This window comes from Astatotilapia calliptera, chromosome 1 (genome assembly GCF_964374335.1).
Source record: "Astatotilapia calliptera chromosome 1, fAstCal68.1, whole genome shotgun sequence".
Lineage (NCBI taxonomy): Eukaryota > Metazoa > Chordata > Actinopteri > Cichliformes > Cichlidae > Astatotilapia > Astatotilapia calliptera.
This window is the reverse complement of record NC_137422.1, coordinates 18,088,271-18,105,752: the sequence shown is the minus strand read 5'-3', so window position 1 is coordinate 18,105,752 and position 17,482 is coordinate 18,088,271. Positions and strand designations below refer to the sequence as shown.

General features: G+C 39.6%; 1 protein-coding gene across 15 annotated transcripts in view; it reads right to left on the bottom strand.

Moving 5' to 3' along the window:
* Window positions 1-17,482, bottom strand: part of LOC113021232 (LIM domain only protein 7-like) — a 32,611-nt gene that overhangs the window by 7,842 nt on the left and 7,287 nt on the right. For 13 of the 15 annotated variants that reach the window (XM_080292688.1, XM_080292794.1, XM_080293011.1 and 10 more), the window contains exons 5-19: window positions 17,225-17,331; window positions 16,632-16,662; window positions 12,924-13,037; window positions 12,689-12,842; window positions 11,842-11,989; window positions 7,373-7,432; window positions 6,476-6,644; window positions 5,620-5,756; window positions 4,663-4,843; window positions 3,866-4,462; window positions 2,897-3,193; window positions 1,298-1,412; window positions 481-642; window positions 212-390; window positions 36-99 (exon numbers count right to left, since the gene is read on the bottom strand). In XM_080292688.1, the coding sequence (XP_080148814.1) occupies window positions 36-99; window positions 212-390; window positions 481-642; window positions 1,298-1,412; window positions 2,897-3,193; window positions 3,866-4,462; window positions 4,663-4,843; window positions 5,620-5,756; window positions 6,476-6,644; window positions 7,373-7,432; window positions 11,842-11,989; window positions 12,689-12,842; window positions 12,924-13,037; window positions 16,632-16,662; window positions 17,225-17,331 (2,515 nt within the window). The remainder of the gene's footprint in view (window positions 1-35; window positions 100-211; window positions 391-480; window positions 643-1,297; window positions 1,413-2,896; window positions 3,194-3,865; window positions 4,463-4,662; window positions 4,844-5,619; window positions 5,757-6,475; window positions 6,645-7,372; window positions 7,433-11,841; window positions 11,990-12,688; window positions 12,843-12,923; window positions 13,038-16,631; window positions 16,663-17,224; window positions 17,332-17,482) is intronic. The other 2 variants (XM_080292927.1, XM_080292895.1) reach the window with 2 other exon arrangements.

The window sequence follows — 17,482 nt, the reverse complement described above, 5'->3', positions numbered from 1 at the left end:
ATCACTGCGATTACACACTTTATGCTTGGTGTTACCTTTATTTCTGGTTGTCCCATGTGTCTCACAAAGTTCTCCACCCATGACTTTACCCTGCATCACCTATGCAGGTGAAAAAAAAAAAAAAAAAAAAAAAAGACACCACAAACTATAAGAAGAGCTTTGATCATTTTTTTTTTTAAATTGCTGTGATAGCTGCTAAAATAGTGCTCACGTTGTCTGTGTGCCCATTGCTTTTGAACCCTTGTGTGACTTGTGTGTCTGGAAAGGCAGCACTGTTGGCATGGTGATCAGGGCACCCTATCAGGACAGGCGAAGAAGCAGCAGTCAGATTGAGGGTCACCCTGCTCTGGCCTGGCTGGCTGTGATGAGTCCCCTCGCCGGTGCTCCAATCTAATTAAAAACAACTAGCTATCAACTCTAAGACCACGCTAATAATTTCAGGAAGTGGTAAAACAGAGCCGCTTTTACTCAATATCCTACCCTTGTTGCCATAGCGCCGAATGTCCATGGTCAAACTGCCGGTTTGCAGGGCAGATGACATTTTATCCCTCCACTGGTCTGAGTTCATGTGTGCCACCGCAGCTCCATCGACGGCCACGATCTCGTCGTCGACACGCAGCTGGCAGAGCTCGGCTGGACTGCCTGAGGGAAGAAATGAAGAAAGATGAAAACGAGTATGGCATAACATGAAAAAACGAAAGTGCCAATTCAGAAATTATTTGCTTAGCATGAAGTGAGAAACACAGTAGGAACTGTTCCTATCTGAAAGTGGGCCACTAAGCAGCGAGTAAGTGACACCTCTCTCATGTCCAATTCATTATTCATGGTTGCGTTTTAAATCACTTTGGTAGTTTGATGCTCAGAAGCCCTCAAATACTGTAAAACTCCTAGGTTAAATTTTCTCTTCCCTACAAGTAACCGTATACATAATTACCATGTTCAGAAAACATAATCAAAATGTAGCCGTTTTGACATCTCTCCCCCTCCACCAGAATAAAAAATAGCTTTGAAATTCTGCACTCTTCCCCTTCTGCTGCATACAATTTCCCTCATAACAAAAATCGACCCACTAACAAATTTGATGCCTTTTTAGTCTGTGACCTGAACTGTCAGTGTCATCTGTTACCGTTTTATTCTCTAAGCGCTAACCTGTGAGAGCAAATTTCCTCTATAAAAAGCAAAAAAGAAAACATCTGTCACTGACTTGTTCCTGTCTCACACAAAGATGCTAAATGTAACGTTCTGTTCTTGTGACAAAACTTCAGCACTCCAGAGTTACATTTAACAAGAGTCTTACCGGGCTGAATGAGCTTAACTCTCACCCCCGTCGAGTCCCAGTGAGTATGGAAACCAAAGTCAGCTAGACTGTTGGGTTTAAGAGTAAGGCTCACTCTCATGTCACTGTGATCCACCTGGAAACGGAAAAACACACACACACACACACACACACACACACACACACGTAAAGGTGACACCGTGTGATCTAATGTCGAATGCTTCCTAGTGGAAATTAGAGACTTGAGTGGCCCGCTACACAAATATAGTAAGGAAGGGATAAACTGAATGACCAGTTACGGTCAGAAATGTCATATTAATGCTGCTTTAAGTTTGAAACACTGTAGTGAATGGTAATTAAAAAAAAAATAAAATAAAAAAAAATAAAAAGTAAGGGGGGTGACCTTAGAAGTTGTCATGACAACACTATTTAACCTTATCTAATGATATAAATGACACCAGTCTACAAGTCAAAATGTCTGAACATAAACATTTCCCAATATTCCAAAATGTTAATTTTCTGGTCGTCACTGAGCTTATTTAATGAGAACAATCATTCATTACACCTTACGATCCCTCTCCAAGTGTCTAATTTCATGATATAAAAGACGGATGTAGCCATCATGGCTGTTCTCTACATCCCATCAAGCCCCATTTTAAAGCCTTGGGATGAGCAGTCTCACCGTTGTTTTTTGGATAGATGCAAAGAGGAAAGTGCACAAGTGTGCAACCTGTCAAACAAGTCATTAGCCAATAATCATACCACAGATAATTCTCAATTTTTTTAAACATTTTTTTCCTCCCAAGACGACCCAAAATAAGTCAAACTAATTTTGGGTCAAAAACTCCGCAGGAAACTGTTTACAGAGGTAAAGACAGAAAGCTGCTTTCCCAGACATCTATAGGACCAAAAGTCTTTCTGCAACCACAGCTTTTGCCACCTGGTGGCTTTCACATGTAATGCAGGTTTAAGATGTTTCTGCATTGGCTTCATTGTCTAGTGTAAAATTGTGACCTTCCAACTTGGACAAAGATTGAGGAAACCCCCAGGAGCAGACTGTCAATGCTCTAGCTCTGGGACAGTGAAAAAACAAAACAAAAACAACAACAAAAAGAAAACCAAAGAAACAAAAGAGCCGCACACATGCAGCTGGTCAGGCCCCTGAACTAATGCACTTTGAGAGTGGAAACTGGATTTTTCCACTGAAAACTGCTGTTAGCTTTCACTGTAGCCCAGGTTCATGAAAGTCAAGTACATTCGATACAGAAGCTGATGTTTGCTCTCTGCACAAGTCTGGGGTCCATAGTGTAACTACACAATAACTGCAGGGGGTCAGAAAGTGACGTTGAGGGAGTGATTTGAAAATGGCAGCAGCTCTAGAACTGGTCCAGATCCAGCCAGTTTAAATCTGATTTTATATTATCATCCTCCTCATCCTTTATTTATCCAGGTGAAAAGTTTAATTGAGATTTTAATCTCATTTCCAAGTGAGACTTGGCCATAGGGCAGCAAACTTTTATAGGAGTTTGTTTCATTCATTTTTTCTACAGAGCAGTGGGTAATCACATAAATGCCATTGATTTGATATGATCTTACAAGTTCAAAAATACTCCAGCATACCTTTGGAAGATCTGTGCTTCCATCAGCTGAGAAGGTCAAGCCTCTATTTTGACGAGACTGCAGATTTGAATAAGGTTGAGGCAGTATCTGGCTTTGAATGGAGGGTCGATAGTAATAGCCACTGCTCTGAAAGGTGGTCTGGCTGGAAAGATTGGAGCTAGTCACTTGCTCTTCCTGTCCCTGGTTGGTCTGATACGGACCGCTCAGCTGGGCGGTCGCAGTCTGTCTTTTCAGAGATGGTGAAGATGGAGAATCCTCTCTCTCACTGTTCAGCAGCACACCCTGATTGTCATCTACCTGGAGATGAAGAAAAACAAGATGTGCTCAGAATCTGCAGCGCTGGAATGTTAAAGTAGGGCCTTAAAAATGTGTAAAACCAGCAGATTCGTGAGAAATGTGTAATCTGGGAATGAACTCCGCAGTGCAGCAGCACTTCTTTTATTAATGAGGAAGGCAATCAAAACAAAAGGTAACAAGTTAGCTCAAACAGTGTGCACAGACAGACACATACATACACAATGCTCTCATTACACCAACTTACTTAAGCTTATTAGGCTGTCTTAACAAATCCCTGTACACCACGTCAGACACTAAAATGCAATTTAGCCAGAAAAATAACAGGCTGACTGTAAAATAATGTCAGAACGACATGTTTTTCTGTTAAGCAAAAAATTAAATAACACTTTTTTTTTTTAAAAGTTTGGATTTAGACCCAAGGTTTCCTGGCATCCATGTTCATCACCATAAGCATTTTCAGCTCTTATAATTGCCCAAACATGGTTTTTAAGCTTGATCAAAAACCTGAATGAATTGCAGGTTTGACAGTGACATTGTTAATATTTAAACTGAGTCAGCTGAGGAGGAAGATGGGTGTTAGGCTGGATTAATGCAGTTAAATGGATACGGTGTGATAAAACCAATCTTTTTAAAGAGCAACAGGGCCACAGACGCAGCAACCAGTGAACTCACATTGTACATCCTGGGCAGTGATGACACTCTGGACTGCTTGGTCCCAAAGGGTCTGGCTGTGATAGCAGAAGAGAGACGGGATGAGCCCTCAGACCGACGGTAACCACGGGGAAGGCTGGCTGAGCCAGACCAGGAAACAGTTCTGGGCAAGAACTTGTAGACGCCTGGAGTCTGCGGGGCCGTGCTTTGCTCTGCTGCTGCTTGCCAAGAGGACTTCTGTCCGTCTTCCTGAGAGTTGTCGTTCTGATGCGATAAATCCTCACCAGCAGTTTTAAGCTCCGGATGAACATAAAAAAATGCTTTTCGTTCACTAGACATGGATAAAGTGGGACTTTTGTTGCTTTTAGAATTTGTGGTCTCGTTCAGCTGTAAAGCTGTAAAATGAGTGGAGATTTGGTTTGTAAGGCCATTTTGTGGCTGGGAAAGTTCACAGGTGGACTGGAAAGGAGCTGTGCTGCTCTGGGATTTCACTTGGGTTTGAGAGATCACAGGAAAGCCTAGAGAAGGCATGCCAACTCTTGCTTCATCTAAAGTCATGGAGGCAAAGTGGATCTCCTCTCCCAAGACTTTTCCATCAGGGACAACCACTGCTCCACCCTGAGAGGAAAGGGCCAACAATGAGAACAGTTATGCCATCTGGCAATATAATAAAAACACCTAATAGGTTATAACACTTTTCACAACTCAGCTGTACTCAAGAAATTTTTTAAAATCATAAGCATTTTTAATCCCATTATTAAAACAGTGTGTGGTGCTCATTAACATCAGGGAGGTAAAACTCAATAGTGTAAACCTACTTGAGCATGGGTTGAGCTCTGGGAGCTAAGAGGAACCGTGGGGCTGAAAGGTGCCTCGGTGGCATAGCTGCGGGCCAGCAGAGCTCGAGTATGTGGCCGGAGATCAGAGCTTGATTTTGATGGAGAAGTTGTTGAGTAAGGACGAGGCGCTGTGTTCCTGGTCCAAGGTGACTGCTGGTATCTGGGGTATTAATATGCAGGGGAAGAGTAACCGAAGGATTACAGGTAGCAGAAAACATGAAGGAAGGACAGGCATCACAACTCACGAGTATATATACAGTTATAAAAAGGTACAGTGCTGTGAAACTGTATTTGACCTCTTGATTTCTTGCATATGTGAAATGTTTCATATCAAACAAATATTAATATAAGACAAATATATCCTGTTTAATATTATTTAAGAATGAACTTTGACTAGGCCACTCCTAAAGCTTCATGGTTTGTTTTGGTTTTTTGAGCCATTCAGAGGTGGACTTGCTGGTATGTCTGGATCACTGTCCTGCTGCATAACCCAAGTGGTTTTGAGTTCTGATGGTCGGACATCCTGCTTCAGGATCTTCTGGTAGAGAGCAGAATTCATGGTTCTATCAATTACAGCAAGTCATCCATGTCCTGAAGCAGCAACAGCCCAGTTCAGTGAAACTGAAATCTGCTTTCTGAAATAAATGCGATTAATCACAATTCATGATTTACTTTTTCCACACAGGGCCAGCTTTGCTATGATAGCTTTCTGCCCTTAATAAATTAAATTATTAAAAAAAAAACCTTTTGTGTTTATTCAGGTCATCTTTGTCTAATATTATTATTATCTGATCGATGATCTGAAACAAAGCCAAAGATAAATGAATAAAGAGTAAAAAAATTCTTTCATGCCACTGCAAATAGCTGTACATTAGGCATTGTTTAAAAATATTTAAGAATTTATTCTTTTTAAAAACAATTGTAGCACAAACATACTTTAGTTTTGCTTCATTCTTCTCAATAGTTGTCACAGACCCGTTGATCATCTTATCCATTACATGCTCTCTGTCTTGTGATTTAGTTCGAAGTTCAGACTTTGTGCTCCTACGACGGGTTTTCCACTTTTTCAAGTCCTGAAAGAAATGCACAACATCAACCAACTACACCACTGCCTGTGTACTTATCAAAAAGTACCCCCCCAAAAAGCCACTTCAATTTAGACCACATCTGCATTCTTGGTTTACAAATACAGTAACTATTAACCAGCATGAGTATATTCAGATATGCTCTTAACACACTGAGTTTTTTGATCTCTAAACATTCAACTATTTTCCACTTTTTAAGAGATGATTTATCCAAATTTCAGGAGCAAGACGACCATATTATTGCTAAAACCACTTTCTAGATGGATGCAAACTGCATTTCGTTGCCTTGCACTTGTAACGTGTCCAATGAAAATAAAGTTGATTTTTATTCTATTACTGCTCTACAGGCTGTTTTTTTATTTATTTATTCTATTATGTCATGCCCCACCTTCTTACCTCTCAGGTTTCTCCTTAGTACCCGAGGACCTTCCCAACTCAGGAGCTGCTGTCAATATTCTTACTCCATTTGCCATTCTCTTACAACAAGTGTCTAATTTAGCGAATCTTGAATTTGTAATATGAAATGTCAAAAATAAGCTTTAAATTTCAACTTATAAGAATACGAAAGAGGAGTCATTTAAATGTGCAGAAAAAGCAAAATGTGAAGATCTACAATTACCATCTGATGACAAAAATGCTCAAAAGCTTCAAAACACCAAACGGACCGTGAAAAATATTGCTGTGTCAGCATTTATGCATCAACTTACATCCTGCCACTGAGCTTCGGCATCCTTGGCAGCAACGCTACACTTCCTTCTGTTGTCTTGATTCCACAGTCTTGTCAATCCGGTGTCCTGACTTTCATCATGACTAGTGTTTGCATCAGGAGCCTTTCGCGCAGGGTACACCATGGGGATGTCACTGAGAGATTTGCTCCTGGTTCAGACACACGGGAGGCAAGGCACTTAAACAATGATGGATGACATTATATGATTACACTGCAGCTTCATATTGCATGAAAGTGACACTTCTGAGCACCACGTAGCAGGGTATGCATGATAACAGCCACATTGCTTGCATGCACACGCACGCACGCACGCACGCACACACAGCACACGCAACAGGGTGCAGTTCTGCCAGCTGTAGCAGCACATTCTGCAATGAAATGACAGAATCCTCAGCGAAGTGCGAGCACGAATGTAGCATGCCAGTCAAGCAATGCAAAAGTATTGAAAAAAAAAAAAAAAAAAAATGTAACAGATGTTGCTGTCTGGATAACACAACAGTCATGACTCATAACAGGTAATAACACTGCTCTGGGCAACAGAGGATGTCATACATGACATTCAAATAACTTACAGCAGCATTTAGAAGGTGGTCTATCAAAACAATGACATAATCTGATGGGAGGAACCAAGACTGATTACAAACAGTCCTGTCATAAATTCCACTGTCAAGCCTGTGCCCAGAAAATTAATAGAGGTGATGTGCACCACACGCTCCACCTTCATGAAAAGGGAAACTATTCTGGTGGCATTATTTTGGTTCTTTACAACCTGAATGCAAACAAAAGCATACCTGGATGAAGCAGCAATAAAGCAGTCACGTCAAAGCGGCCTCAAACATTTTTGCTACGATTTTATGTTTAAAACTTTGGAACTTACCAAATCCAGCCAGGATTGACCTGAACTGGTCTCTCAGGCTTGACCTGGGTTTGACTGGCTCTAAAGAACCAGAGAAACAGATATGAAGACTGAAGAACATTGTGTGCCTACATGTAGTGGACCTGGTTTGATAAAGCATCCAGCAACATGCTGCATAACATAAATTTAAAAAAAAAAAAAAAAAAAAAAAAAAAAAAAAGTGGTCAGGATAAGAGGTTAGACCACAAAACACAAAGAGGTGCTGTATGAATGAGACCATGTTTTTGTAATACACACGACTTCAAGACCACAGCCACTCAAACCCATCTCACACACACTAACACACACCAGACAAAATGTTTTTGTACTGCATATAAAATACTCCACGCAGTTTCTTGACCTGTGGCATCATACTTTATTTTTCAAAAGCGATGACATTCACACAGTAAACTGAAAAAAAAAATAAAAATAAATTGAAGGCACAGCTCATGTTATAAAGAATGTGAACAAACTAACAAATGCATCACTCAGCAATGTGGCAGATACAACATTTGGGTGGTTTTAAAAAACCCAAAACAATGATCTTGATAATTTCATACAATAAATGAGAAAACTGTGCATGTTTTAACATCTTCTCATTAGCTGGATATTTGTAAATGTGTGGAAAGGCTTCAATCCAGTTTGTGGTTAGGATTGTTATGATCGTGTGCTTGTTATGTACGGCTCTTCAAGACAGCTGCAAAAGTTCAGGCTTGTGTTCAGGCTTCTGGGGCTCTCCAGATACGAAGTCAACGTCAAACTCTTCTGCAAAAGCCAAGGCTTTACGGCTACAGTCAAAGAAAAGAACAGCAAATATATGAAATGTGTGCAACACAATTAGCAGCAGACCTTATAGACACAGGTCTTACACTGAAGGATTAAAAACGGGATTAAAAAAAATATACACTGCAAAATCATAGATCAGCTTTAAATTACATTATTATTCTTGCAAACTACTGCTAGCTAATTCCTTGTGCTTAGCAAACTAATATTTAGTTTGCTACAGCTGCCATATAAATCCACCACTGCGTCACACTTTTGGTTATTTTAGCATCACATCTTCATGTTAGAGTTTAATGTAAGTAAAAACTAAGCTCAAGCCAGTAAAGGCAGCCATTATTTTATTTCTGCTTTGCAAAGCAATCCATGAATTATTTCCAGCTTTAAGTAGTACAATACTGCAATTCTACCATTGTTTTGTATTAGTTTTAAGCATATTTCTTTGTTAACACTGCTTTGAATGATAAAAAGAGACAGACCTCAGGCGCTGCATTTTATGATACCAGGGACGTCTTTGGGAGCCAAGGTAGATCCTGCGTACACGAACCTCCTCTTCAGGTGTCCAATATTGGGGTAAGAAGCGGTCATAATGCAGATTGGCAGATGTCTGATGAAGTGTCTGCTGCATTCGTCTAAAATGCAAGTCGTCTAGCACTGGGTCTGCCTCTGTATAATCATCCTCCGAGTCTTCCTCACACAGAGCTTGCAGGAAAAGCTCTTCAGTGGCACACTCAGGAGAACAGATAGTGAAGTGGCATTGAGGAGACGGAGGGGCATCTGCAGTGCTGCAGTAAACAGTGATATATCCAAATCTACGTTTAGCCACAGCCAATAGTGATCATAGATAAATCAGCTGGAATGAGCTTGAATGGAAGCGGCTCCAAATTTTACCAAGCAGACATTTGATTAATGCCTAAAAGCAAATCACTCTTTAGTTCTTGAGGATATTGTTAGATTTACAAAATTACTTTCATTGTTCATGCAGTGAACATGCTTTTTATTGTGGCCAAGTAAATAGTAAAGCAGAGCATTTGCATCCATATTTAGTTTCAGGGGGAAAAAAAAAAAAAAAAAAAAAGACTGGCACAAGCAACAACCCGTGGAGTCAAAAATAATGTTTAACACTACAGTTCCTGGAGTGAGCCTGACTCCAAAGATGGGTCCGTGTCCATCGACCTCTCAAGTCTGACGTCATTAGCGATTTCGCTCTTTTCAGTGACAAAACTCTTCTTGGTTCCTAAGCTCAAACACTGCAGCACCACTGAGACTTAAAGATGTCCTAAATTCGCTCAGTTTCAAAGTAAGTATCAGAGTGGATTCATGACATTTAATGGAGTTTGAAGTTAGCTTCCTAGTTTCCATGTAAAGATGATATCCTGCGTTCTCACTGTGAGATTTCTGGAAAACTAAAACATATGGCTCTGCTATCACTATGGACATAAATGGAGACAAACCTAAACTAAACCATTCGCTCGCTATGAAAAATTCCTGATCTTCAGCTTCATGTACCCATTCAAATCTTCATCAGCTTTAGTGATTCTTTTTTGAAGCATTCAAACTTTTGGTGTCTGGCAAACTGTGAGCACATGTGCTGTAGTTAGATTGTGAGATTTTAAACCCTAAGCTTAAATATGCCACAAAAACAGTGCTAATAAAAAGCCAGAGAGGCCTATTAGCTTATTTTAGGGTATTGCTTATGTTAAATAAAATAAGATACAAAGCATTTTTATTTTATTTTTTAAAGACAGCCTTAATAAACAGAGTAGGCCTTTATAGAGGATGTCTCCCTTTGTGACAACTGTACTGTGGAGGTCTTATTAAAAACAAGTCAACCAGTTTGGAGAATTTCACTCCTCAAAAACTTAGTTTCAAAACTTCTCAAAGAGTGGATGCTATAAAGCAAACTTTTGTCAGTTACTTCGTACCTATTAGCTGAGGCTGTGTGATGCATGTATAAAACATCCATAAACTATACGCTTTATAGACAACCATGGCTTTTAATAGCCAACATGGTGATAACCCAAGTGCTACAACTGAGCCTTTCAAATGCAGAATACAGAGGGCAAGTCTATGAATTAGCACAAGAACATAGTTTCAAGCACAGAGGTTCCATCAGGGCAAGCAAAGCAAACTGTGCTTTCCCTGTGAGTTCTAACAAAAACACCACGCATCAGTTAAAACCAAGTGAAAGCAATCTCCTTTTACCTCAAGCAGCACTCTGTCAAAACCTTTCATCCAGTTGCTTCCATCTTTACATTACTGCCATCTTGTCGCCACAGTTGGCTAAAGTATCTGGAGGGGGAACAACTCCACTTGCCTTCAATTTCCATGAAATCTATAACATGTCTTTAGTCTATGGGTGTGTCTGTGTCCTGTTAACAGTGGACTGAGCAGGGAAACAAGCAGCTTTTTCTTGTTTTTTGCAAATTGAGGACAAGCTGCCTGCGGCTCTGCTTTCGTTGCTTTTGAGATCAGCTACCATTTGCCTGTTGTGTGGAAACAGCTAGCATTAGCAAGTAAACAAGCACTTATGATAAATTCTCTCTTACTGATACCCTTGACCAGCATCCAATAAAAGATCATTTTAATCACTTCTTTAGCAAGCAATGCAATGCTAATGGAGGGGGAACATGGCTCCTGCCATGTCTGATTTAATAAAACAGGCAAACTGAACAGGTGCTGGCTCCACCAGCACTTTCAGATTAACATGTATGACATCTCTGCTTGCCCTTCTGTAAAAGTCACTGCACATCAATGATTTAAACCAACACTCTTGTCAAAGACTACAAAATGTAATTTACTCATAGAAAAATCGGATCAGAATTTATAGCAAATGACCCGTGTTGATAGTTTGGGAACTGCTATCATGAGAACGCAGAGGTTCACTTGCCAACTGACCCTTTGTGGTGACGTGTTACCAAGTCTGGTGCTCATCTCACACGAGCACTCAGCCACTGCTACACTTTGTTCATTAAAAAGATAAGTGAGTAAAATCACTAGCAAGTGTGAAACTCGAGAACCCAGCTGATCTTTACTGACAAGGAATTTTAAAAAGTGACAATATCCAAGCTCAAAAATAATCCTTAGAAGAATAATTTAAGTTGTAACAGACACTTAAAAAAAATAAAATAGGCAATTAGTCTTGACAGTGACGTTTTAAACAAGTCTAGCAGGCAAAGAACAGCTTAAATACCTTGAAAACAATAACCACCTTGTTTGTGTCATACCAAAGTGACTACTTGTGATGGCTGTGCCCATGAATGGATGCAGACATTGTTCATATTGTTAATTGATTTGGATTAGGGTTTAGTGCGAAGGAAAAAGCACTCAGCTGCAAATTAGAAACTCCAAACTGTCGGAAACCAAGCAGCCTTTAACAGTTCTGACAAGTGTGAAATTCAATCCAAACCGAGCCTGAGAGAAAAACAACCCAACTGTATTCCACTGACTGTACTCGGGCTCATATTTAAGGAATCCGAACTCCAGCTTCATATAAAGACAGCAGTATGTTATTCTTTTAATCATTTACATTATGCACTCGTCTTCATATCACACATAAAATAAGCAAGAAGTTAGAAATATAAAAGCTATTTTTTGAAAGGTCGCCTACGGGTAAGTTAGGCAGCAGTTTGTGAGGAATTTTTATTTGGTCACAGAAACGTCTGGAGCACCTGGTAAACTGACTCGCGAAGCCACTTCCATTCTCCTCTGGTCCTTGTTTTCGTCTGAGTAGTGGGACATAGCCTTTGTTTTGATGAGCTGTCACCTGCTTGTTTTCCATCTTGAATACCTGCTCAGCTTCTGCGTCGCCTCCAAAACCTAGATATCACAGAGACACAAAAATTACCCCAAAAATATACATTTAAATGGGGGAAAATAAAACATGTATGAAAGACAAAAGCTGAACTAAACCTCATCAAAATACAAGGAAGGTTACACATCAGAAAAAAAACCTTTCCTGGATGACTGAGCCTTCACACAGTCAAGCCTTTAGGGAGTATCAGGGCAAGTATTTAACCTCTCCCATCACACACACAGTTATCACACCAGAGTGCAGAATCCATCACTGACATGCACTGAGCCTGACATAACACTTGCAGACCAAAAAAAAAAAAAAAAACTTGAATAAAAGAGCAGCAGGTCAGAACTTTGCTGATCCACCAAAATGACATCGATTAACAGTATTAACATGGAATCCCCCAAAAATGTGTTATTATAAGTTTGTGAAAACACATTTTTGGGGTACATTTCTGTCACTTTAGCAGTTTCAGGCTGATCTTACAAGGATAAAAAAAAAAAAAAAAAGTTTCACTTTTGCAAAAGTTTCAAAAGCAGTTAGTGTAAAATTAATGAGCAGAGTTACATTTCAAAAACAAAAGACAGCAATAAAGGGAAAAAAAAATGCCGTCATCAGCTATAATCTCCATAATCTTTCCACAAATTGCAGTGCTGTGTCAAAATATTTAGCAGAAACGAAACAGATTCCTTCACACCCCAGTCATTGTATCACAAATGTACCTTCAACATTCGGGTGCAGGGCCTGGGAGTTAAAGGAGTCGGTGCTGTCTGCAGAGTTGCCTCGCCTGTAATTTTTGTACTGACATTCCTCTTCTGGATTTTGGCACAAACTATCGCTGCTGTCTTTCACAGGTACACCACCCTCATCTAGAGCCTGGAGTAGGAAGGGTTAACAGAAGTATAAAAATAAAGTAATACAATCTTTAAATACTTAAAGAGAAAAATAAAAAATTACCTTGGACAAGGCCAGCCCCAACAGGCCCTCAAAAGCCTTCAAATTAAGCTGAGGGCCATTGTACAATGTGTCCAGGTGAGCCTTGCGACCCAACCAGTAAATTGTTATCAGAACCTGAGAAAGAATAGACAGAATTACAAATATGACCAAACACACCAACCTACTTTCTTACTTAAAGAAAAGAAGAAAAAAAAAAAAAAGGAAAAGACACCACACTGCTCAAAACAAATTAAGAGAACAACAGGCACCAACAAGACAACTTTCCCAATAGGGCTGGGCCATATTATACCGTTCACGGTAATACCGGTATAATGTTAGGCAACGATAGGAAAATGAAAAATCGCGATAGAATGTGAGTAAAACGCGCATGCGCAGTGCCTTTGTTTTCATACGTACATGGCCGATTGTTGAGTGAAACAGATGAACCAGAATTGGTTTGTAAAAATGGTGCAACTTCAGTGATGTGAAACTGGTTTGGTGTTTGTCCGTCAGATACACAACAAAGCACATTTTTTGCAGAACATGCAAGCGGCCGTCGTTATTGTCGTATTTGTTGGAGTAAGATGCTCTTAAATCTGGGAGTAATCTGGGTCCTAAACTCTGTATGTTTCAGGTCAAACAAACACTGCAGCATCACTGAGAGTTAAAAACTGTCTAAATTCTTTCATCTTTAATAAAACGATCAGCATTGCTGCTTTATCAGGTGTAGCTATGAAGTTTAACTTCCAGGCATCCATGAAAACAAAATTTATTACATTTAACGGAGTTATGAGTTAGCAGGAAGCTAGCGGAAGTTAGCTCGCTAGTTTCGCTAGTTACCTAAGCATGATATAGCACGTTCTGACTGAGAGATTTCTGAAAAAATTCAAACGTACAGCTCTGCTATCACTTCCAACATAAATGAAGACAGGAAACTAAACAGCAGTGACGTTTGTAGGGTTACTGAAGTTGGGCTAGCTGGTATATAATGATGTGCTACGTGATCGCTAGCGACACAGCTATGTTGGCATAACATAAACAGTGAAGCTGGAGGACGAACACTAACACTTTTCCACTTATAAAAGTTAACGTGAAGGTTCTTCATGGTTAGAGACAAATGCAATCGCATAGCAGGATGCTGTAAACGGACCAAACTTCAGTCAGGAGAACAACTGAGATAATCCATCCACAATACGAGGTTAGTCATTAATATACTGCAACAACATAGGAATAGAGCAGCTGCCAGAGAATTCAACATTAATGAATCAAAGGTACAGAAGTGGAGGAAGCAAGAAGAATGAGTTTAATAAAGTTTGATTTATCTGACTGCTTTGTTTCGCTTAATGTGCCTTATAATCCCGTGCACCTTATGGTCCGAAAAATGCGTACTGCACACTGCAGTTTAATGTTGCAAAGCACCTCTTTTTAACTTCAGTGGATATTATACATGGTTATGCTCAGGACATGTCAGCCCATTTCTACTGGAAATGCCTTTTGGTTAAACTTTCAGCAAGGAATTTGCATTTGCACTGTTACATTTTTATAAAGCTTTAATGTACATAAAAACCAGCTTCTTGTTTAAGTGAAAATAAATGGAAGGTTGTCTTTTTGCGCTAGTAATGTTGTGGAGTTGTATTTTGTCTCGCATCAATTATATCGTCAGTTATATCGTTATCGCAAATTTTCAAATATATATCGTGATAAATATTTTTGGCCATATCGCCCTGCTCTATTTCCAAGTGTTGTTAAGACCCCTCTCTTCTGAACCACGTGGAAGAGTCCGGTGATGCTGTAGCAAATGTAAAAGGGGATGCCACTGAAAGAACTGCCAGTTCAGGTCCTACCATCAGGCCCTCATGCCATTCTGATGGAGTCCAATTCTGACAGTTTGGTCAGAAACGTGCTCATGAGCTGCCCGCTAGCTGTCATTTTCTGCAATTTCTTCCTCCTCACATAAAGCAACTTGGATTGATGCCCTTCTATGGCCCCGTCTAGCTCTCCTGGTGAAAAACCACCCGTCTCCTGTGATCTCCTCCACACTGTTAAAAAACAGCAAACCTTCTTGTGACAGCACAGCCTGAATGAGCTGCAGGTCCATCGTGGGCTACCAGTAATGTCAAGGACACTAGCAGAGAGCTAAACTACAGGAAACTCAGTCAGGAGGGATAAACGCAGCGAGCAGTGGTCTATAGCCCCCACCTGTAACACCACTCCCGGTTAATTGGTTCTCTTGTTGTTGCCTGAACCTGTTTGATGATAGTTTATGCTTCCTAGCTGAAATTTGACTTTGCTCAAAACTCTGATGATCGAATGTGCCTTTATTTCTTTAAAGCAGTGCAGTGAGAGGAAGAAAAAGATGATGATAATGAAGAGGAGGAAAATGAAGAATTGAAATATGCACCTCTGAACTGCATTCAGTTTTTTTTGCCATGTGTAAGAATCAATTTTTCCTTTGAAGAAATCACTAGTTTCACTTCTGAATTTCAGCCATCAGTGTCAGCATCAAGGTGCACCAACCAAGCTACTTCGATTTTCCAAGTAAAACGATGTTCCACGACTCACTATAATAATCCCTTTTTCAAAAGTAAGCATTTCTGTTTGTCATATTAGACTGTTGGCGCCATTATAGCTGCAATTAGTTTTATTTTCCCCTAATTTGTACAAGCAGAGCGTAAACAAGCATTCGGGGCTTATGTCAAACTTAATTAGGATAAAATGTGTTTCTTTCTCTCCAGTTCTCTCTCATGCCAAGGAAATTACTTCACTGCTTGCAACAGATCACAGGTTAATCCTATATTAGCCATGCATGATTCCATTTTATTTAATAAAGCAAGAAACCCATAATTACTCTTGGCTTTTCAAAAAGTCCTTATAAAAAGGGGAACATAGATGAAAATTAACAGAAGGTTGGATTAATAAAAATAAATAAAAAAAACTACCCTAATGTACATAAACCCTGATGTTAACATTATTCTGCAAGAGAAATCCTTGAATCGGGCTAATTTATCACAAATCTGAATCTCATCTAAATAAATATTATTTAAATATTTTTCTTAAGTCATACAATTTTTTTGAATGTACTCACAAAAACAAAATGAGAACTTTAAAGAAAAGATCTGATGGATTATATAAAAGACCAAGTGTATTTTGTATTGTATTTTATTAACATTTTTATCTTAAATGGAGTGCAACAGTTCATGTTGGTGTGCTGCATTGTTTTGGTAAACCGTTCCAATTGGCCCAAATTCACCCCAAGTGGTTCATTTGAAAGAATAATTAACTAAAAACATAGAAATAAAAAGAAGGCTACATCAGTGACTGTAGTCTGGAGGAAAAAACAAAACACCCTCCGTCCGGGGTTAAAGTTCACAGCTACTGTGCGATTTAAATGAGGCTTCACACGTCCATGTGCATCACTCAGTTCCACACACAGACTTGAGGCAGTTAAGATGGGAGTTTCCAGACGGCCTCTGCCACTTATGTATTCTTATATTTCCATCACTCTAAACTCTATGAGGGCTTTAACACCAGGCTCCTGGGATTTGCCTCAACCTCAGCAAGCTCAGCAGCCCCTCCTCAAGGCCACCTTATTTGTCATACTTCTGGACAAGTCTTCAGCATCAGTAGTTCAAGCTAATATATTGATGGATACTGCTCCCTTTATGGCTTTATATCCAACTCATTTACCCAGAAAGGAAAAGACACCCCAACAAGAGAATAACGACTTACATTTTTGAGTCGTCTGTTGCCTTCGTCACGCCTAAAATAAAATTTCAAGACAGAAATAAGTACTTAAACAAAAGAGCCAAACATCTGCTGCTACAATTTACATTTCGATTGCGTCACTGAAAAGTCCCGGTGAATGAGATAACTGTGAAGGAAAAAAAGTTAGTGACATCTTAAGCCTTCTCATTTGCAATCCTCACTAATCAGCAACTTATCAGGTTTTATGGAGAACAGGCCATCAGCTCATATAAAGGAGCAGCTTGTTAGTGAAAGTGCAGACATTTATTAATGCAAAGCAGCACGTTCACTTTTATCTTTTTAAATACACACACTGAAAACTCAGTCAGTGGTAACTATAACCTACGCAGAAAACATTAGGCCCTCGTGTATTTTGCCAGTACACAGTGGTTCTGCTCATACTGTATTTTTTATTTTATTCTGTATATGCCATTTCTTTTGATTTTCTTGCTTTTATAGCACCGATGTGGGACCGTACAACTATTTCACTGTACTATTGTACAAAGTATCACTGTGCAATTGCAATAAAGTTAGAGTTAAAGGTCCAGGTGCAGCGGTATGTGTTCATGCAACTTCACCTGAGTGTCACACGAGTGGAGATGTCCTGCAGGTCACCTGGATGAAACAGCTGGGATTCATTTAGTCCCAGTTTCTCGCAGGCTTTCAGGAAAACATTCACATTATCCTGAAATATCAGAACAGATGAGGAGAAAAAAAACAAAAAAACAAAAACAAAAAAAAAAACATGAAAAACTAGAGAAACAGTTGATGTTTGTTCTGATAAACTAGTAATGACCAACTCCAGCCTCAAACAGTTAAAATCCACCTCATCCAAA